General features: G+C 36.6%; 5 protein-coding genes and 1 long non-coding RNA gene across 6 annotated transcripts; all 6 read right to left on the minus strand.

Moving 5' to 3' along the window:
- Window positions 1-774: 774 nt before the first annotated feature.
- On the minus strand, window positions 775-3817 carry LOC125025460 (cuticle protein AMP1A-like). The gene is made up of 5 exons (XM_047613472.1): window positions 3813-3817; window positions 2579-2603; window positions 2032-2321; window positions 1795-1911; window positions 775-787 (listed from the first exon to the last, which is right to left on the minus strand). The coding sequence occupies exons 1-5, from the start codon at window positions 3815-3817 to the stop codon at window positions 775-777; spliced, it is 450 nt and encodes a 149-aa protein (XP_047469428.1).
- Window positions 3818-10111: 6294 nt separating this feature from the next.
- LOC125025461 (cuticle protein AMP1A-like) lies at window positions 10112-10922 on the minus strand. The gene is made up of 3 exons (XM_047613473.1): window positions 10914-10922; window positions 10490-10779; window positions 10112-10346 (listed from the first exon to the last, which is right to left on the minus strand). The coding sequence occupies exons 1-3, from the start codon at window positions 10920-10922 to the stop codon at window positions 10112-10114; spliced, it is 534 nt and encodes a 177-aa protein (XP_047469429.1).
- A 49-nt stretch (window positions 10923-10971) lies between these two features.
- Window positions 10972-13089, minus strand: LOC125025463 (cuticle protein AM1199-like). The gene is made up of 4 exons (XM_047613474.1): window positions 13081-13089; window positions 12620-12909; window positions 12383-12499; window positions 10972-11059 (listed from the first exon to the last, which is right to left on the minus strand). The coding sequence occupies exons 1-4, from the start codon at window positions 13087-13089 to the stop codon at window positions 10972-10974; spliced, it is 504 nt and encodes a 167-aa protein (XP_047469430.1).
- A 1223-nt stretch (window positions 13090-14312) lies between these two features.
- LOC125025464 (cuticle protein AMP1A-like) lies at window positions 14313-15141 on the minus strand. Its single transcript, XM_047613475.1, has 3 exons — window positions 15133-15141; window positions 14709-14998; window positions 14313-14566 (listed from the first exon to the last, which is right to left on the minus strand). The coding sequence occupies exons 1-3, from the start codon at window positions 15139-15141 to the stop codon at window positions 14332-14334; spliced, it is 534 nt and encodes a 177-aa protein (XP_047469431.1). The 3' UTR covers window positions 14313-14331.
- Window positions 15142-17689: 2548 nt separating this feature from the next.
- On the minus strand, window positions 17690-18308 carry LOC125025633. Its single transcript, XR_007114904.1, has 2 exons — window positions 18104-18308; window positions 17690-17983 (listed from the first exon to the last, which is right to left on the minus strand). It is a non-coding gene; the product is annotated as an uncharacterized LOC125025633 (long non-coding RNA).
- A 2422-nt stretch (window positions 18309-20730) lies between these two features.
- On the minus strand, window positions 20731-21543 carry LOC125025465 (cuticle protein AMP1A-like). The gene is made up of 3 exons (XM_047613476.1): window positions 21535-21543; window positions 21111-21400; window positions 20731-20965 (listed from the first exon to the last, which is right to left on the minus strand). The coding sequence occupies exons 1-3, from the start codon at window positions 21541-21543 to the stop codon at window positions 20731-20733; spliced, it is 534 nt and encodes a 177-aa protein (XP_047469432.1).

Genomic DNA, 21543 nt, shown 5'->3' on the forward strand with positions numbered 1-21543 from the left:
CACATACACACACACCCATACACACACACACACATACACACACACATACACATACACACACACACACATATACACATACACACACATATACACTTACACACACATATATACACACATACACACACATATATACACATACACATACATAAACACATACTTATACATATATAACGTCCTGATCATTCCAATATATATATACACAAACATATATAACAAGCAGTAAAGCACGACGGGAGGATAAAATTACAATAAACTATTATAGGATAAATTGCAGTAGTAACTTCTATTTTGTTAAAACAAGTGTCATAAATTATATCTCAGGCACATTAAAATCTAAGAACTTTTCGGGAAGAGGAAGACTTTTGCAGTGGAATCTCAGTTGTAGACCACATGTAAACACACCCAAATACGGGAGAAAACAAATGAGTATAGGAAACCATTGTACACATGGTATTCATTGATTATGAATAAAAAACATCTGGCTTTGTAAATAATTATAACAGTATTAGAAGCTTTATATAAAATACAACAACACCGAAGATAAAGCTAAACTGAACGATTATCAAACTGGAACTGTAATAAAATTACAGTAAGGAGCATATTAAACAGAACGATGCCATAAAACCGTTTCCTGCGTGCTTTGGGGAAATATTTAGGAATACAGATGCAAGGAAAAGAGATTTTAATAAGGGATTTGGATGTCGGTAAGCAAATGTCTGTATACTGTGAGTCAGCAAAGGAATTACAATAATGCACGAATCGATTTGGGAGAGTCTAAGGATCACACCTGAGATAAGTGGAGGTAAAGGGTAAGGTACTAGAAAGACTCATTCAAAGTATATCTGGGACAACTGTAAAACTAGATTGAATTAGGCAGATATAGTAATATTTTAAGAGGTTTCTTGTCATCATATCCTTTAACCTTTAAACATGGATTACATGAAATCATTTGAAAGAAAATTAGTAAGTGCTTAGAGATGAATGGGAAAGTTAGTATTGGGGATCAACTTAAATAAAGACTAGGATAAAGGTAGCGAAGTGGACGAAGTGGATGATATACATAAAATACATAAAAAAGCAATGGGCACCTCATTATGTAGGGTAATAGCTGGATAAAGACGGTAACCGATTGGAACATAGCTGATAAAAGTAGGGTAGGAGCACACACACATATATACACACATACACACTCACACACATACATATATGTATATATACATTTATACACACATATATATGTATTTATATATCTATGCAGACACACATATACAAATACACATATATATATGTATAATTCTTCTATTCCCTTTCAGGTATGGAATGGTTTAATTTCATACCAATTTACTCTTTCTCTGTATTATATATCAATTGTATAGCTACTGTGCACATTTCTAGCATCACATAATCGCAACCCATTTATGTAGGTCCTGTTCTGATTGTTTATTCGATTTTATTCGTATTTATATCTTTACTTATATATATATTTTCATTTTCATTATTATAAATGATTTAGCGAAAACTGAACCTTTAGCTTCATGCTAACATTAAATATTTAACTTGATGGTGACGTTAAAAGTAAGATATATGGAATATAAATAAGGATATTAACATAGGAAATGATTTTAAGAATTCTATTTGATATATAAATAGAATAAATACATGGTTCGTGTATAAAGTTAGTTAGGGCGGCCATAGAGAGTTGATGGGGCGAGAACTTCGTCGGAATCTTCCTCAGCGGCGCGGGCGGCGGCGGCGTCCTCCTCGGCGGCGAAGGCGATCTGGTCGAGGACGAACTGAGGGATCGGGTGGGGGAAAGCGGGGGCCACGGGGAGGACGTCGGACTGGGGCTGGAAGCCGTTCTCGTCGGCCACGTACTTGACATGTACTTCAGTGCCATCAGGAGCGGTGTAACTGCAATACATTTAATATATTAAAATATATAAGGAAACAAATCCATGAGAGACTTCAAGCTTGATTTTCTATTCCTGACAGTTAGAAGTATTTCTCATGAAAAGCATTAGCATTACTCACGAGTATTCTCCAGCCTTGATCACGGCGTCGTCATCACCGTCGGGGGATCCAGCCTGGGAGAAGCGGATGCCGTTGGCAGCTTCGAAGTCGAAGTTGTAAGTTCCGTCTTCCTCGTGGACGCGGTCGTCCTTGAGGATTGGCACGAACTCGACCTCCTCACTGGATGCAGCACGAGGAGCGCCATAGCTGGTCTGGGGAGCAGCGACTTCCTCGCTAGACTCAGCAGAAGGAACCCCATAGCTGTACTGGGGAGCGGCGACGGCCACAGCGGCAACACAGGCGAGGATCAGCTGAGGTAATGAAGATGGCGGTATTCATTTAGTCGGAGGTACAAAACACTAAATATATAAGATAGTCAAGAAAGAAAGAAAGAAAGAAAAAAAAAAATGGATGATGTCACTGATTCGTGCTTAAACAGAAATGAAAGCAGCCTTGAATTAGAAACCTATAACATATTTGAACATTCACTCACGAATTTCATGATGATGTTTCAGTAGATACTGGTGCTGGAATGAACGCTGGCCCATCTTATATAGTTGGGACTGACCTTCCCTGCGCACAAAACTCCGGCCCTGGAAACAGGAATGAGCGTAACCTTCACCTTCACTAAGTTACTAATAGTTTTATATCCTTTGTACTATGTAATTTATACATTCTTTTTCTTTGACTATTTTTTGTTGTTTTAACTTTGTGATATTATTTCCTTATATATACACATTGATTTTACAGGAGAATAATGATAACAGTAATAAAAACACGGAGTCAAAATTTAAAGAATAACTTTAGAATCACCATATATACGTATGGATGTAAACATATACACTCTATCCCCTATTCCTCAATTTTTCTTTAATTCAATGAAAAGTCAGGAAAAGAACAGTACACTTTCTGTCAGGAAAGTGTCCTTGTTATAAGTGACTCTATGATCTTATGAAAAGCTGTTACTGTATATACTGTATATATATCCACAAATCATATATGTATATGTATATCTACACACACACACGTTTATACATACATATACATACACACGCATATACAATATACATATGTAAATAGATATATGATATGCATGTCTAATTTACACGCACACATATATTTGTATGCGTGTGTAAATATCCATGTACAAAAAGAGGTAAAAACATTGTCTGTTTTTAAATAAATATATCAGTCTATTCATCTATCTATCTCATATCTGCCCATCTCTCCACGTAAAATTAGTCCACGGAATCTTCACACACTCACATTGGATCTGGGGGATATGAATGAACGATAATTTTATTCATTAACTTTCTAAATTAACCAAAGTTCGAATAAAAAGTTCCATTCATCCGTACAGTTTATTGCTCTTGTTTAACACTTAATATATTTTTTGTTTTACAACTACTGAATTATCTTCTAAGGCGTTCATTATGAAGATTTATCGAAATCATTTAGATATATTTTAATTAAAAGAAGAGCAGCCACCAAAACATTGTTGTTTGTCGTCTGTCAACTCAATTTACAGTCAATTTATATTTGATTCAAGATAATGGTAATGCATGAAAAACAAAGAATATGCTTGACAACTGAAATTTCCCGGTATTGAATATGGAAAAGGCATGTTACTCTCAAATAAAGGTTTTTGTCGACTAAGTAATCGGGAAATTAACCGTACTATTTCCGGTTTCAAACCCGTAAGAGAGCCTCGGAGCAGTTGTAACTTACAAGGTACTTTACAATGTGTGACGTCATAACATGGCGTCTAGTTTTGTTTCGAGTATGGCTTTCGAAGGCCTTACGACATTGTAACGTCTCCGTGGTGAGATACAACATTGTAAATTGTTTTGAGTATCCGGCCCCAGTTAAATAATTCTATGTATTCCAAGATGCATACCTGCTTCAAATCATGCCGTTGATCTCTGTCATATGCTTTTTTTTTTTTTTTTAAATTTTATATATTGTTGTTTCTTTACGTTTTGCTAACTTTTATAATGTCGGATGGAATGTGTTTTTTTTCTGTTTTTTTTTTTTTCTTTTTTTTTTCTTTTTTTCAAATGTACATGAATGTACAACTCCACAGTGTCATCTTTTATATTTTGTGTGAATATCTATATATATACACATTCACTATATACGCACATATATGTATATACATACACATATGTATATACATGTATCTATATTAGTGTATGTGTGTACGCGCGCGCGTGTTTAGGTATGTATTTCGATTGATGTGTAAGGTATGTAATACGTATATATATATATATATATATATATATATATATATATATATATATACTTATATATATTTATACATATGCATGTTTTTATACATACATATATACATATGTATATGTAGAGAGAAGGGCAGAAATACATATATATACATATATAGGAATACATGCATATAGATATATACATATATACATATATACACACACACATTATATATATGTGATTGTTTAGAATGGATATATTCATGTGAATAAATGCATAGAAATGATTATGCATGTAATACAACCTAGATAATTCAGTGATGCAGCTTTACACTTCATCCGTAATATGAAGTATTAATAGGGGCATTAACACAAGAAATCGTCATTAGGATTCTATTTTAAATATAAATAGAATAAATACATAGTTCGTGTATAAAGTTAGTTGGGGCGGCCGTAGCGAGTAGATGGGGCGGCAACTTCATCGGAATCTTCCTCAGCGGCGCGGGCGGCGGCGGCGTCCTCCTCGGCGGCGAAGGCGATCTGGTCGAGGACGAACTGAGGGATCGGGTGGGGGAAAGCGGGGGCCACGGGGAGGACGTCGGACTGTGGCTGGAAGCCGTTCTCGTCAGCCACGAACTTGACATGGACCTCAGTACCGTCGGGAGCGGTGTATCTGGTGTTACATATTGAAAATGAATGTTAAAAATCGATACAAGATAAAGGTAGAGATCAAATCAAAGTAGTAAGAAATATATCAATTGATAAGAAAAAGCTAAAAACTGAAATCTCAAAAAAAAAAAAAAAAAAAAAAAAAACGTACGAGTATTCTCCGGCCTTGATCACAGCGTCGTCATCACCGTCGGGGGATCCAGCCTGGGAGAAGCGGATGCCATTGGCAGCTTCGAAGTCGAAGTTGTAAGTTCCGTCTTCCTCGTGGACGCGGTCGTCCTTGAGGATTGGGACGAACTCGACCTCCTCACTGGATGCAGCACGAGGAGCACCATAGCTGGTCTGGGGAGCAGCGACTTCCTCGCTAGACTCAGCAGAAGGAACCCCATAGCTGTACTGGGGAGCGGCGACGGCCACGGCGGCAACACAGGCGAGGATCAGCTGTGGTAACAACAATTGTGGTATTCATTTAGTCAGGGGCACAAGACAATAGATATATGAGAGATAGTCAATAAAGGAAAGGATGATGTCACTGATTCGTGCTTAAACAGAAAAGCATCAACAACGAAAACAGTCTTCAGTTAGAAACCTATAACATAATTGAACACTCACGAATTTCATGATGATGTTTCAGTAGATACTGGTGCTGGAATGAACGCTGGCCCATCTTATATAGTTGGGACTGACCTTCCCTGCGCACAAAACTCTGGCCTTGGAAACAGGAATGGGCGTAACCTTCACCTTCACTAATTTACTAGTAGTCTTGTATCCTTTTTGCTATGCACTTCACATTTGTTTATTCCTTTACTTTAGTTGTCTATCTCTGCTTTATTGTTTAAAAAGTTTTGAGTAATATAATCATTTCCTCATATATATACACATTGATTTTACTGAAGAATGGTAATAATAATAATAAAGATATTGAGTTCAAATGAATGATTTCACTTTCGAATCATGATACGTATGGATATACATAGACACAAGTACACTTAAAGCCCCTCTTTCTCTCCTTTTCTTTATTTCTTTAAATGAAAAGTGCCCTAATATTTAAAGTGATGGAAAGAAAAGTGCACTTTTGGTCAGGAAAGTACAAGTGAGTCCATGACCTTATGAAAATTTGTCACTATATATGCATATATATATGCATATGTATATATATGTACATACACGCACACACATACATATATGTTATAAAAACCCACGGTGTAAAACTAGATTTATTGAAAATGAGACTACAGTTTCGGAATCCACCTGAAGATGGAATCCAGGTGGATTCCGAAACTGTAGTCTCATTTTCAATAAATCTAGTTTTACATTGTGGGTTTTTATACCATAGTATCAACACGATAGACTGTTTTCTCCTTTCATACATATATGTGTTTATACATATACACATATGCAATATAATAATACACACGTATATAATACACGCATATATATATGCTTAAATACATATACATACATGTGTGTATGACTAATATTTTTAATACCACACAATCCAACTATTATCTATACTTCATATGTCCATCTCTCCATGTAAAACGAGTCTACAATGGAGTTCATTCATTACCTTAACTTTCTAAACCGAAATTCGAATGAAAGGTTCTGTTAAACCATTCAGTTTATTGCCCTCGTTTGATTTTCTTCATTTGATGTTTTCCTCATTTGTTCATTTTATGTTTTTTTGTTGTTGTTTTACAGCTACTGAATTATATTTTATGGCGTTTGTTATGAAAATTTAAATTTATATGAAATCATTCAAATATTTTTTAGTTGAAAGCAGTAATTCATTTGAAGTTCTTATTCGTGTGTTCCTCTGGAAGTAAAGAGCTCTAAGTGAGATACATGTACGAAGGGATACATAGATACAAATAAATGCACATTCGCACTCAAAAGCTCACACACACACACACGCATAGAGGACTGTGGTATGGTTTTCTTGAAAATTCTATCACGAAATACTAATGCTATGAAAATATGAAATACATTATGTGCAAAGTTGAAATTAAAGTTAATTACTTGAATGTTCCACTAGTTAAAGAATGATTGAACTTCTCTGTTTTTCTAACATTCTGTAACTGCTTCAAACCATACCATTGTTCCCTGCCATTCACTGTTGATATGCTTTTGTTCTTTTAGTTTTGAATTTCAGCAACGTTTTTTTGTTACCAATTGGTAACTTTTATAAAGTCGGATGGAACATTTTTCCTATTTTTTCGAATATACGTGAATGTGCAATTGCTCAGTATCATTTTCTTTTTCTTTTTGGTAAGATTATGTATATGTTCAGTATATAGGTTTGTGTATGTGTAAGGTATACATTATATGAAAATATATATATATATAAACATATATAGACTCGAGAGAGTTATGTATATGTATGTATATACATAAATGTGTATAGATATAATGTATACTTGATTTAGTGAAAACTAGATCATTTAGTGATAAGAAGATAAAACTTGTAGCTTAATGCTTCATACGTAACATGGAGTATAAATAGGGTCATTAACACTGGAAGTCTTTATAAGATTTCTATTCGAGATATAAATAGAATAAATACATAGTTCGTGTATAAAGTTAGTTGGGGCGGCCGTAGAGAGTAGATGGGGCGGCAACTTCGTCAGAATCTTCCTCAGCGGCACGGGCGGCGGCGGCGTCCTCCTCGGCGGCGAAGGCGATCTGGTCGAGGACGAACTGAGGGATCGGGTGAGGGAAAGCGGGGGCCACGGGGAGGACGTCGGACTGGGGCTGGAAGCCGTTCTCGTCAGCCACGAACTTTACATGGACCTCAGTACCGTCGGGAGCGGTGTATCTGGTGTTACATATTGAAAATGAATGTTAAAAATCGATACAAGATAAAGGAAGAGATAAATGAGAGACTTCAAGCTTAATTTTCTATTCCTGACAGATGGAAGTATTTCTCATGAAAAGCATTAGCATTACTCACGAGTATTCTCCAGCCTTGATCACGGCGTCCTCATCACCGTCGGGGGATCCAGCTTGTGAGAAACGGATGCCGTTGGCAGCTTCGAAGTCGAAGTTGTAAGTTCCGTCTTCCTCGTGGACGCGGTCGTCCTTGAGAATTGGCACGAACTCGACCTCCTCACTGGATGCAGCACGAGGAGCACCATAGCTTGTCTGAGGAGCAGCGACTTCCTCGCTAGACTCAGCAGAAGGAACCCCATAGCTGTACTGGGGAGCGGCGACGGCCACAGCGGCAACACAGGCGAGGATCAGCTGTGGTAACAACGATTGTGGTATTAATTTAGTCAGAGGCACAAGACACTAGATATATGAGAGATAGTCAAGAAAGGAAAGGATGATGTCACTGATTCGTGCTTAAACAGAAAAGCATCAACAACGAAAACAGTCTTCAGATAGAAACCTATAACATAATTGAACACTCACGAATTTCATGATGATGTTTCAGTAGATACTGGTGCTGGAATGAACGCTGGCCCATCTTATATAGTTGGGACTGACCTTCCCTGCGCACAAAACTCTGGCCTTGGAAACAGGAATGGGCGTAACCTTCACCTTCACTAATTTACTAGTATCCTTTTTGCTATGCACTTCACATTTGTTTATTCCTTTACTTTAGTTGTCTATCTCTGTTTTATTGTTTAAAATGTTTTGAGTAATATAATTATTTCTCATATATATACATTGATTTTACTGAAGAATGGTAATGGTAATAATAATAATAATAAAGATATTGAGTTCGAATGAATGATTTCACTTTCGAATCATGATACGTATGAACATACATAGACACAAGTACACTTAAAGCCCCTCTTTCTCCCATTTTCTTTATTTCTTTAAATGAGAAGTGCCCTAATATTTAAAGTGATGGAAAGAAAAGTGCACTTTTTGTCAGGAAAGTGTCCTTTTTACAAGTGAGTCCATGACCTTATGAAAAGTTGTCACTATATATGCATATATATATATACATATGTATATATATGTACATACACGCACACACATACATATATGTGTTTATACATATACACATATGCAATATAATAATATACACGTATATAACACACGCATATATATATATATATATATATATATGCATAAATACGTATACACATGTGTGTATGACTAATATTTTTATTACCACACAATCCATCTATTATCTATATTTCATATGTCCATCTCTCCATGTAAAACGAGTCTACAATGGAGTTCATTCATTACCTTAACTTTCTAAACCGAAATTCGAATGAAAGGTTCTGTTAAACCATTCAGTTTATTGCCCTCGTTTGATTTTCTTCATTTGATGTTTTCCTCATTTGTTCATTTTATGTTTTTTTGTTGTTGTTGTTTTACAGCTACTGAATTATATTTTATGGCGTTTGTTATGAAAATTTAAATTTATATGAAATCATTCAAATATTTTTTAGTTGAAAGCAGTAATTCATTTGAAGTTCTTATTCGTGTGTTCCTGTGGAAGTAAAGAGCTCTAAGTGAGATACACGTACGAAGGGATACATAGATACAAATAAATGCACATTCGCACTCAAAAGCTCACACACACACACACGCATAGAGGACTGTGGTATGGTTTTCTTGAAAATTCTATCACGAAATACTAATGCTATGAAAATATGAAATACATTATGTGCAAAGTTGAAATTAAAGTTAATTACTTGAATGTTCCACAAGTTAAAGAATGATTGAACTTCTCTGTTTTTCTAACATTCTGTAACTGCTTCAAACCATACCATTGTTCCCTGCCATTCACTGTTGATATGCTTTTGTTCTTTTAGTTTTGAATTTCAGCAACGTTTTTTTGTTACCAATTGGTAACTTTTATAAAGTCGGATGGAACATTTTTCCTATTTTTCGAATATACGTGAATGTGCAATTGCTCAGTATCATTTTCTTTTTCTTTTTGGTAAGATTATGTATATGTTCAGTATATAGGTTTGTGTATGTGTAAGGTATACATTATATAAAAATATATATATATAAACATATATAGACTCGAGAGAGTTATGTATATGTATGTATATACATAAATGTGTATAGATATAATGTATACTTGATTTAGTGAAAACTAGATCATTGAGTGATAAGAAGATAAAACTTGTAGCTTAATGCTTCATACGTAACATGGAGTATAAATAGGGTCATTAACACTGGAAGTCTTTATAAGATTTCTATTCGAGGTATAAATAGAATAAATACATAGTTCGTGTATAAAGTTAGTTGGGGCGGCCGTAGAGAGTAGATGGGGCGGCAACTTCGTCAGAATCTTCCTCAGCGGCACGGGCGGCGGCGGCGTCCTCCTCGGCGGCGAAGGCGATCTGGTCGAGGACGAACTGAGGGATCGGGTGAGGGAAAGCGGGGGCCACGGGGAGGACGTCGGACTGGGGCTGGAAGCCGTTCTCGTCAGCCACGAACTTTACATGGACCTCAGTACCGTCGGGAGCGGTGTATCTGGTGTTACATATTGAAAATGAATGTTAAAAATCGATACAAGATAAAGGAAGAGATAAAATCAAAGTAAGAAGAGATATCAATTGATAAGAAACGGCTAAAAACTGAAATCTTAAAAAAAAAAAAACAATAAAAAAACATACGAGTATTCTCCGGCCTTGACCACAGCGTCGTCATCACCGTCGGGGGATCCAGCCTGGGAGAAGCGGATACCATTGGCAGCTTCGAAGTCAAAGTTATAAGTTCCGTCTTCCTCGTGAACGCGGTCGTCCTTGAGGATTGGCACGAACTCGACCTCCTCACTGGACGCATCACGAGGAGCGCCATAGCTGGTCTGGGGAGCAGCGACTTCCTCGCTAGACTCAGCAGAAGGAACCCCATAGCTGTACTGTGGAGCAGCGACGGCTACGGCGGCAACACAGGCAAGGATCAACTGTAAAAATATATGTCAATTCTTCATTTATGTATTCCGAAATAAAACCTACAAATAACTTCTAATGGACAGTGTACAATATTTAATTTTCCTTGGTTTGTAAGAAGCAGCTATCATGTCTTCGAAATACTTACGAAGTTCATGTCGATGGTTCAGAATCAACTGGTGCTCAGTTCCCCGACAGCTGATCTTTTATATTGCCGGTAGCGCAGTAACATCCATATTAACCTTGTCTATGGTTAGTCTCCTCCCATTACCTCCCATGACCTTTACCTTTACCCTGAAACGGGTCTATATATTCAAAAAGAGCTATATCTTCATTTTTAACCTTTTTAAGGTCAACAAGTATACTCAAGTTAGATAAGACACCTCTCTTAAAGCGATATACGAATTGTCTATATGATGCATACTTATAATAAAGATAGTGATATGAATAACAAACCGTTTCGGCGCACATTCAGTCATGTAGTAGCAATAATGTATTTAATTCGAACTCACAACGTATAAATAGTATGTCATTTGTCAGCAGTAGACTTATAAACATATAAACTATAAGATGAGGAAAAATGAAATATCTATGGGTGCTTTCCAGCTACATTTTTACGTTTATAAACGTTCTCTGGTGCTCTGAGACTGAAACTCCATTTATTTATGACATCACAACAGGTATCGACACGTTAACTCAGAAGACAGTAATAATATGAAGATCCTCATAAACTTGCAAACCAAAGGCGTTTCGATATAAAATGGATTTGTAAGAAATGCAGATGGCGGATTTTAGATGGAACCTACTGCATACGCTCAGAAACAAACGCACGTAAGCACATGTACACGTAAACGCACGCAAACACATATCTTACTCTACATATATATACACATAGATGTACTATATAATATACATACACATATATACACATATGTGTATGTGTTTGAGTATATATATATACAAACATCAGTCTATCTATATATGCATATATATATATATAAATACGTGTGTGAGTATGTGGAAATAGAGATATATGGGCGGGGAACGAGACAGTGATGAGAGATATATACTGTATGCACGCACGCACGCGCGCGCGCACACACACATACATACACACGCATACACACATACACATACACACACATATACACATATACATAAACACACATATACATATATAACATCCGGATTATTCTAGTATATATATAAAAATATATAACAAACAGTAAAGCACTACGGGAGGAAAAAATTACAATACACTTTATACAAATATAGTATAAATTGCAGTAGTAACTTCCATTTTTTAAAAACAAGTGTCATCATAAATTACATATCAGACACATTCAAATCTAAGAACTTTTCGGGAAGAGGAAGACTTTTGCAGTGGAATCTCAGTTGCAGACCACATGTAAACACACCCAAATACGGGAGAAAAATTTGCATAGGAAACCTTTGTACACATGGTATTCATTGATTATGAATAAAATTATCTGGTTTTGTAAAAATGACAACAGTTTTAGAAGCTTTATAGAGAGAGAAAAAAAAAAAAAAAATCAACACCGAAGAGAAAGCTAAACTGAACGATTATCAAACTGGAACTATAATAAAATCACGAACTGAGGGATCGGGTGGGGGAAAGCGGGGGCCACGGGGAGGACGTCGGACTGGGGCTGGAAGCCGTTCTCGTCGGCCACGTACTTGACATGGACTTCAGTGCCGTCAGGAGTGGTGTAACTGCAATGCATTTAATATATTCAAATATATAAGGAAACAAATCCATGAGAGACTTCAAGCTTAATTTTCTATTCCTGACAGTTGGAAGTATTTCTCATGAAAAGCATTAGCATTACTCACGAGTATTCTCCAGCCTTGATCACGGCGTCCTCATCACCGTCGGGGGATCCAGCTTGTGAGAAACGGATGCCGTTGGCAGCTTCGAAATCGAAGTTGTAAGTTCCGTCTTCCTCGTGGACGCGGTCGTCCTTGAGGATTGGCACGAACTCGACCTCCTCACTGGATGCAGCACGAGGAGCACCATAGCTGGTCTGAGGAGCAGCGACTTCCTCGCTAGACTCAGCAGAAGGAGCCCCATAGCTGTACTGGGGAGCGGCGACGGCCACAGCGGCAACACAGGCGAGGATCAGCTGTGGTAACAACGATTGTGGTATTAATTTAGTCAGAGGCACAAGACACTAGATATATGAGAGATAGTCAAGAAAGGAAAGGATGATGTCACTGATTCGTGCTTAAACAGAAAAGCATCGACAACGAAAACAGTCTTCAGTTAGAAACCTATAACATAATTGAACACTCACGAATTTCATGATGATGTTTCAGTAGATACTGGTGCTGGAATGAACGCTGGCCCGTGATTTTATTATATTATATCTATACACAATGGGCGTAACCTTCACCTTCACTAATTTACTAGTATCCTTTTTGCTATGCACTTCACATTTGTTTATTCCTTTACTTTAGTTGTCTATCTCTGTTTTATTGTTTAATAAGTTTTGAGTAATATAATTATTTCTCATATATATATACATTGATTTTACTGAAGAATGGTAATGGTGATAATAATAATAAAGATATTGAGTTCGAATGAATGATTTCACTTTCGAATCATGATACGTATGAATATACATAGACACAAGTACACTTAAAGCCCCTCTTTCTCCCCTTTTCTTTATTTCTTTAAATGAAAAGTGTCCTAATATTTAAAGTGATGGAAAGAAAAGTGCACTTTTTGTCAGGAAAGTGTCCTTTTTACAAGTGAGTACATGACCTTATGAAAAGTTGTCACTATATATGCACATATATGCATATGTATATATATGTACATACACGCGCACACATACATATATGTGTTTATACATATACACATATGCAATATAATAATATACACGTATATAACACACGCATATATATATATATATATATATATATATATATATATATATATATGCATAAATACGTATACACACATGTGTGTATGACTAATATTTTTAATACCACACAATCCATCTATTATCTATATTTCATATGTCAATCTCTCCATGTAAAACGAGTCTACAATGGAGTTCATTCATTCCCTGCCATTCACTGTTGATATGCTTTTGTTCTTTTAGTTTTGAATTTCAGCAACGTTTTTTTGTTACCAATTGGTAACTTTTATAAAGTCGGATGGAACATTTTTCCTACTTTTCGAATATACGTGAATGTGCAATTGCTCAGTATCATTTTCTTTTTCTTTTTGGTAAGATTATGTATATGTTCAGTATATAGGTTTGTGTATGTGTAAGGTATACAATATAAAAATATATATATATATAAATATATATAGACTCGAGAGAGTTATGTATATGTATGTATATACATAAATGTGTATAGATATAATGTATACTTGATTTAGTGAAAACTAGATCATTTAGTGATAAGAAGATAAAACTTGTAGCTTAATGCTTCATACGTAACATGGAGTATAAATAGGGTCATTAACACTGGAAGTCGTTATAAGATTTCTATTCGAGATATAAATTGAATAAATACATAGTTCGTGTATCAAGTTAGTTGGGGCGGCCGTAGAGAGTAGATGGGGCGGCAACTTCGTCGGAATCTTCCTCAGCGGCGCGGGCGGCGGCGGCGTCCTCCTCGGCGGCGAAGGCGATCTGGTCGAGGACGAACTGAGGGATCGGGTGGGGGAAAGCGGGGGCCACGGGGAGGACGTCGGACTGGGGCTGGAAGCCGTTCTCGTCAGCCACGAACTTTACATGGACCTCAGTACCGTCGGGAGCGGTGTATCTGGTGTTACATATTGAAAATTAATGTTAAAAATCGATACAAGATAAAGGAAGAGATAAAATCAAAGTAAGAAGAGATATCAATTGATAAGAAACGGCTAAAAACTGAAATCTTAAAAAAAAAAAACAATAAAAAAACATACGAGTATTCTCCGGCCTTGACCACAGCGTCGTCATCACCGTCGGGGGATCCAGACTGGGAGAAGCGGATACCATTGGCAGCTTCGAAGTCGAAGTTGTAAGTTCCGTCTTCCTCGTGAACGCGGTCGTCCTTGAGGATTGGCACGAACTCGACCTCCTCACTGGACGCATCACGAGGAGCGCCATAGCTGGTCTGGGGAGCAGCGACTTCCTCGCTAGACTCAGCAGAAGGAACCCCATAGCTGTACTGGGGAGCAGCGACGGCTACGGCGGCAACACAGGCAAGGATCAACTGTAAAAATATATGTCAATTCTTCATTTATGTATTCCGAAATAAAACTTACAAATAACTTCAAATGGACAGTGTACAATATTTAATTTTCCTTGGTTTGTAAGAAGCAGCTATCATGTCTCCGAAATACTTACGAAGTTCATGTCGATGGTTCAGAATCAACTGGTGCTCAGTTCCTCGACAGCTGATCTTTTATATTGCCAGTAGCGCTGTAACGTCATCCATATTAACCTTGTTTATGGTTAGTCTCCTCCCATTACCTCCCATGACCTTTACCTTTACCCTGAAACGGGTCTATATATTCAAAAAGTGCTATATCTTCATTTTTAACCTTTTTAAGATCAACAAGTATACTCAAGTTAGACAAGACACCTCTCTTAGAGCGATATACGAATTGTCTATATGATGCATACTTATAATATAGATAGTGATATGAATAACAAACCGTTTCGGCGCACATTCAGTCATGTAGTAGCAATAATGTATTTAATTCGAACTCACAACGTATAAATAGTATGTCATTTGTCAGCAGTAGACTTATAAACATATAAACTATAAGATGAGGAAAATAAAATATATACGGGTGCTTTCCAGCTACATTTTTACTTTTATAAACGTTCTCTGGTGCTCTGAGACTGAAACTCCATTTATTTATGATATCCCAACATGTATCGACACGTTAACTCAGAAGACAGTAATAATATGAAGATCCTCATAAACTTGCAAACCAAAGGCGTTTCGATATAAAATGGATTTGTAAGAAATGCAGATGGCGGATTTTAGATGGAACCTACTGCATACGCTCAGAAACAAACGCACGTAAATACATGTACACGTAAACGCACGCAAACACATATCTTACTCTACATATATATACACATAGATGTACTATATAATATACATACACATATATACACATATGTGTATGTGTTTGAGTATATATATACAAACATCAATCTATCTATATATGCATATATATATATATATATATATATATATATATAATATAAATACGTGTGTGAGTATGTGAAAATAGAGATATATGGGCGGGGAACGAGACAGGGATGAGAGATATATACTGTATGCACGCACGCACGCGCGCGCACACACACACATACACACACACGCATACACACATATACACATACACACACAATTACACATATACATAAACACACATATACATATATAACATCCGGATTATTCTAGTATATATATATAAATATATAACAAACAGCAAAGCACTACGGGAGGAAAAAATTACAATACACTTTATACAAATATAGTATAAATTGTAGTAGTAACTTCCATTTTTTAAAAACAAGTGTCATCATAAATTACATCTCAGGCACATTAAAATCTAAGAACTTTTTGGGAAGAGGAAGACTTTTGCAGTGGAATCTCAGTTGCAGACCACATGTAAACACACCCAAATACGGGAGAAAACAAATGAGTATAGGAAACCTTTGTACACATGGTATTCATTGATTATGAATAAAATTATCTGGTTTTGTAAAAATGACAACAGTTTTAGAAGCTTTATAGAAAGAGAGAGAGAAAAAGAAAAAAAATCAACACCGAAGAGAAAGCTATACTGAACGATTATCAAACTGGAACTATAATAAAATCACAGTAAAAGGAATATTAAAGAGAACGATGCCATTCCAGTAAAACCGTTTCCTGCATGCTTCGAGGAAATATTTAGGAAAACGGTTGCAAGGAAAAGAGATTTTAATAAGGGATGTGCATGTCGGTAAGCAAATGTCTGTATACTGTGAGTCAGCAAAGGAATTACAATAATGCACGAATCGATTTGGGAGAGTCTAAGGATCACACCTGAGATAAGTGGAGGTACAGGGTAAGGTACTAGAAAGACTCATTCACAAGAATATCTGGGACAGCTGTAAAACTAGACTAAAGTGACGAATTAGGCAGATATAGTAATATTTTAAGAGGTTTCTTGTCATCATATCCTTTAACATTTAAACGTGGATTACATGAAGTCATTCGAAAGAAAATGAGTAAATGTTTAGAGATGAATGGGAAAGTTAGTGACGGGGATCAGCTTAAATAAAGACTAGGATAAAGGTAGCGAAGTGGACGAAGTGGATGATATACATAAAATACATAAACAAACAATGGGCACCTCATTATGTAGGGTGATAGCTGGATAAAGACGTTAACCGATTGGAACACACTCACACACATACATATATGTATATATACATTTATACACACATATATGTATTCATATATCTATACAGATACACACACATATACAAATACAATGTATATGTATAATTCTTCTATTCCATTTCAGGTATGAAATAGTTTAATTTCATACCAATTTACTTTCTCTGTATTATATATCAATTGTATAGCTACTAAACGCAATCGACAGAAAGTGGCGTTGATCAAAGTATTAACATGATAAACAAATTAAAAAGTTAAAGTGTGTGCAATTCTAGCATCACATAATCGCAACCCATTTATGTAGGTCCTGTTCTGATTGTTTATTCGATTTTATTCGTATTATATCTTTACTTATATATATATATTTTCATTTTCATTATTATAAATGATTTAGCGAAAACTGAACCTTTAGTTACATGCTAACACTAAATCTTTAACTTGATGGTGACGTTACAAGTAAGATATATGGAGTATAAATAAGGATATTAACATAGGAAATCATTTTAAGAATTCTATTTGATATATAAATAGAATAAATACATGGTTCGTGTATAAAGTTAGTTAGGGCGGCCGTAGAGAGTTGATGGGGCGACAACTTCGTCGGAATCTTCCTCAGCGGCGCGGGCGGCGGCGGCGTCCTCCTCGGCGGCGAAGGCGATCTGGTCGAGGACGAACTGAGGGATCGGGTGGGGGAAAGCGGGGGCCACGGGGAGGACGTCGGACTGGGGCTGGAAGCCGTTCTCGTCGGCCACGTACTTGACATGGACTTCAGTACCGTCAGGAGCGGTGTAACTGCAATACATTTAATATATTAAAATATATAAGGAAACAAATCCATGAGAGACTTCAAGCTTGATTTTCTATTCCTGACAGTTGGAAGTATTTCTCATGAAAAGCATTAGCATTACTCACGAGTATTCTCCAGCCTTGATCACGGCGTCGTCATCACCGTCGGGGGATCCAGCCTGGGAGAAGCGGATGCCGTTGGCAGCTTCGAAGTCGAAGTTGTAAGTTCCGTCTTCCTCGTGGACGCGGTCGTCCTTGAGGATTGGCACGAACTCGACCTCCTCACTGGATGCAGCACGAGGAGCGCCATAGCTGGTCTGGGGAGCAGCGACTTCCTCGCTAGACTCAGCAGAAGGAACCCCATAGCTGTACTGAGGAGCGGCGACGGCCACAGCGGCAACACAGGCGAGGATCAGCTGAGGTAATGAAGATGGCGGTATTCATTTAGTCGGAGGTACAAAACACTAAATATATAAGATAGTCAAGAAAGAAAGAAAGAAAGAAAAAAAAAAATGGATGATGTCACTGATTCGTGCTTAAACAGAAATGAAAGCAGCCTTGAATTAGAAACCTATAACATATTTGAACATTCACTCACGAATTTCATGATGATGTTTCAGTAGATACTGGTACTGGAATGAACGCTGGCCCATCTTATAAAGTTGGGACTGACCTTCCCTGCGCACAAAACTCCGGCCCTGGAAACAGGAATGAGCGTAACCTTCACCTTCACTAAGTTACTAATAGTTTTATATCCTTTGTACTATGTAATTTATACATTCTTTTTCTTTGACTATTTTTTGTTGTTTTAACTTTGTGATATTATTTCCTTATATATACACATTGATTTTACAGGAGAATAATGATAACAGTAATAAAAACACGGAGTCGAAATTTAAAGAATAACTTTAGAATCACCATATATACGTATGGATGTAAACATATACACTCTAACCCCTATTCCTCAATTTTTCTTTAATTCAATGAAAAGTCAGGAAAAGAACAGAACACTTTCTGTCAGGAAAGTGTCCTTGCTATAAGTGACTCTATGATCTTATGAAAAGCTGTTACTGTATATACTGTATATATATCCACAAATCATATATGTATATGTATATCTACACACACACACACGTTTATACATATATATACATACACACGCATATACAATATACATATGTAAATAGATATATGATATACATGTCTAATTTACACGCACACATATATTTGTATGCGTGTGTAAATATCCATGTACAAAAAGAGGTAAAAATATTGTTTGTTTTTAAATAAATATATCCGTCTATCCATATATCTATCTCATATCTGCCCGTCTCTCCACGTAAAATGAGTCCACGGAATCTTCACACACTCACATTGGATCTGGGGAATATGAATGAACGATAATTTTATTCATTAACTTTCTAAATTAACCAAAGTTCGAATAAAAAGCTCCATTCATCCGCACAGTTTATTGCTCTTGTTTAACACTTTATATATTTTTTGTTTTACAACTACTGAATTATCTTCTAAGGCGTGCATTATGAAGATTTATCGAAATCATTTAGATATATTTTAATTAAAAGAAGAGCAGCCACCAAAACATTGTTGTTTGTCGTCTGTCAACTCAATTTACAGTCAATTTATATTTGATTCAAGATAATGGTAATACATGAAAAACAAAGAATATGCTAGGCAACTGGAAATCCCCGGTATTGAATATGGAAAAGGTATGTTACTGTCAAATAAAGGTTTTTGTCGAATGAGTAACCGGGAAATAAACCGTACTATTTCCGGTTTCAAACCCGTACGAGAGCCCCGGAGCAATTGTAACTTACAGGGTACTTTTCAATGTGTGACGTCTTAACAAGGCTGCTAATTTTGTTTCGCGTATGGCCTTCGAAGGTCTTACGACATTGTAACGTCTCCGTGGTGAGATACAACATTGTAAATTGTTTTGAGTATCCGGCCCCAGTTGAATAATTCTATGTATTCTAAGATGCATACCTGCTTCAAATCATGCCGTTGATCTCTGTCATATGATTTTCTTTTTTTTTAATTTTATATATTGTTGTTTCTTTACGTTTTGCTAACTTGTATAATGTCGGATGGAATGTCTTTTTTTTTTTTTTTTTTTTTTTTTTTTTTTTTTTTTCTCCTCTTCTCAAATGTACATGGATGTACAACTCCACGGTATCATCTTTTATATTTTTTGTGAATATCTATATATATACACATTCACTATATACGCACATATATGTATATACATACACATGTATATACATGTATCTATATTAGTGTATGCGTGTACGCGCGCGCGTGTTTGGGTATGTATGTATATGTGTAAGGTATGTAATACGAATATATATATATATATATATATATATATATACTTATATATATTTATACATATGCATGCTTTTATACATACATATATACATATATACATGTAGAGAGAAGGGCAGAAATACATATATATACATATATAGGAATATATGCATATAGATATATACATATATACATATATATACACATATATATGTGCGTGTTTAGAATGGATATATTCATGTGTATAAATGCATAGAAATGATAATGCATCTAATACAACCTAGATCATTCAGTGATGACAAGATGGAAGTTGCAGCTTTACACTTCATCCGTAATATGAAGTATTAATAAGGGCATTAACATAAGAAATCGTCATTAGGATTCTATTTGAAATATAAATAGAATAAATACATAGTTCGTGTATAAAGTTAGTTGGGGCGGCCGTAGAAAGTAGATGGGGCGGCAACTTCGTCGGAATCTTCCTCAGCGGCGCGGGCGGCGGCGGCGTCCTCCTCGGCGGCGAAGGCGATCTGGTCGAGGACGAACTGAGGGATCGGGTGGGGGAAAGCGGGGGCCACGGGGAGGACGTCGGACTGGGGCTGGAAGCCGTTCTCGTCAGCCACAAACTTTACATGGACCTCAGTACCGTCGGGAGCGGTGTATCTGGTGTAACATATTGAAAATGAATGTTAAAAATCGATACAAGATAAAGGAAGAGATAAAATCAAAGTAAGAAGAGATATCAATTGATAAGAAACGGCTAAAAACTGAAATCTTAAAAAAAAAAAAAAAACAATAAAAAACATACGAGTATTCTCCGGCCTTGACCACAGCGTCGTCATCACCGTCGGGGGATCCAGACTGGGAGAAGCGGATACCATTGGCAGCTTCGAAGTCGAAGTTGTAAGTTCCGTCTTCCTCGTGAACGCGGTCGTCCTTAAGGATTGGCACGAACTCGACCTCCTCACTGGACGCAGCACGAGGAGCGCCATAGCTGGTCTGGGGAGCAGCGACTTCCTCGCTAGACTCAGCAGAAGGAACCCCATAGCTGTACTGGGGAGCAGCGACGGCCACGGCGGCAACACAGGCGAGGATCAACTGTAAAAATATATGTCAATTCTTCATTTATGAATTCCGAAATAAAACTTACAAATAACTTCAAATGGACAGTGTACAATATTTAATTTTCCTTGGTTTGTAAGAAGCAGCTGTCATGTTTCCGAAATACTTACGAAGTTCAT

This window comes from Penaeus chinensis, chromosome 5 (genome assembly GCF_019202785.1).
Source record: "Penaeus chinensis breed Huanghai No. 1 chromosome 5, ASM1920278v2, whole genome shotgun sequence".
Lineage (NCBI taxonomy): Eukaryota > Metazoa > Arthropoda > Malacostraca > Decapoda > Penaeidae > Penaeus > Penaeus chinensis.

Excerpts from the sequence above, each read along its gene's own strand:
- LOC125025460 (XM_047613472.1), bottom strand. Across the intron at positions 2,322-2,578 it reads GAGTTTTGTGCGCAGGGAAG|CTGATCCTCGCCTGTGTTGC; the intron begins GTCAGTCCCAAC and ends TCATTACCTCAG. Across the intron at positions 1,912-2,031 it reads ATCAAGGCTGGAGAATACTC|TTACACCGCTCCTGATGGCA; the intron begins GTGAGTAATGCT and ends AATGTATTGCAG.
- LOC125025461 (XM_047613473.1), bottom strand. Across the intron at positions 10,347-10,489 it reads GTCAAGGCCGGAGAATACTC|ATACACCGCTCCCGACGGTA; the intron begins GTATGTTTTTTT and ends ATGTAACACCAG.
- LOC125025463 (XM_047613474.1), bottom strand. Across the intron at positions 12,500-12,619 it reads ATCAAGGCTGGAGAATACTC|TTACACCACTCCTGACGGCA; the intron begins GTGAGTAATGCT and ends AATGCATTGCAG. Across the intron at positions 11,060-12,382 it reads TTCCCCCACCCGATCCCTCA|GGTAAAGGTAAAGGTCATGG; the intron begins GTTCGTGATTTT and ends GACCCGTTTCAG.
- LOC125025464 (XM_047613475.1), bottom strand. Across the intron at positions 14,567-14,708 it reads GTCAAGGCCGGAGAATACTC|ATACACCGCTCCCGACGGTA; the intron begins GTATGTTTTTTT and ends ATGTAACACCAG.
- LOC125025465 (XM_047613476.1), bottom strand. Across the intron at positions 20,966-21,110 it reads GTCAAGGCCGGAGAATACTC|ATACACCGCTCCCGACGGTA; the intron begins GTATGTTTTTTA and ends ATGTTACACCAG.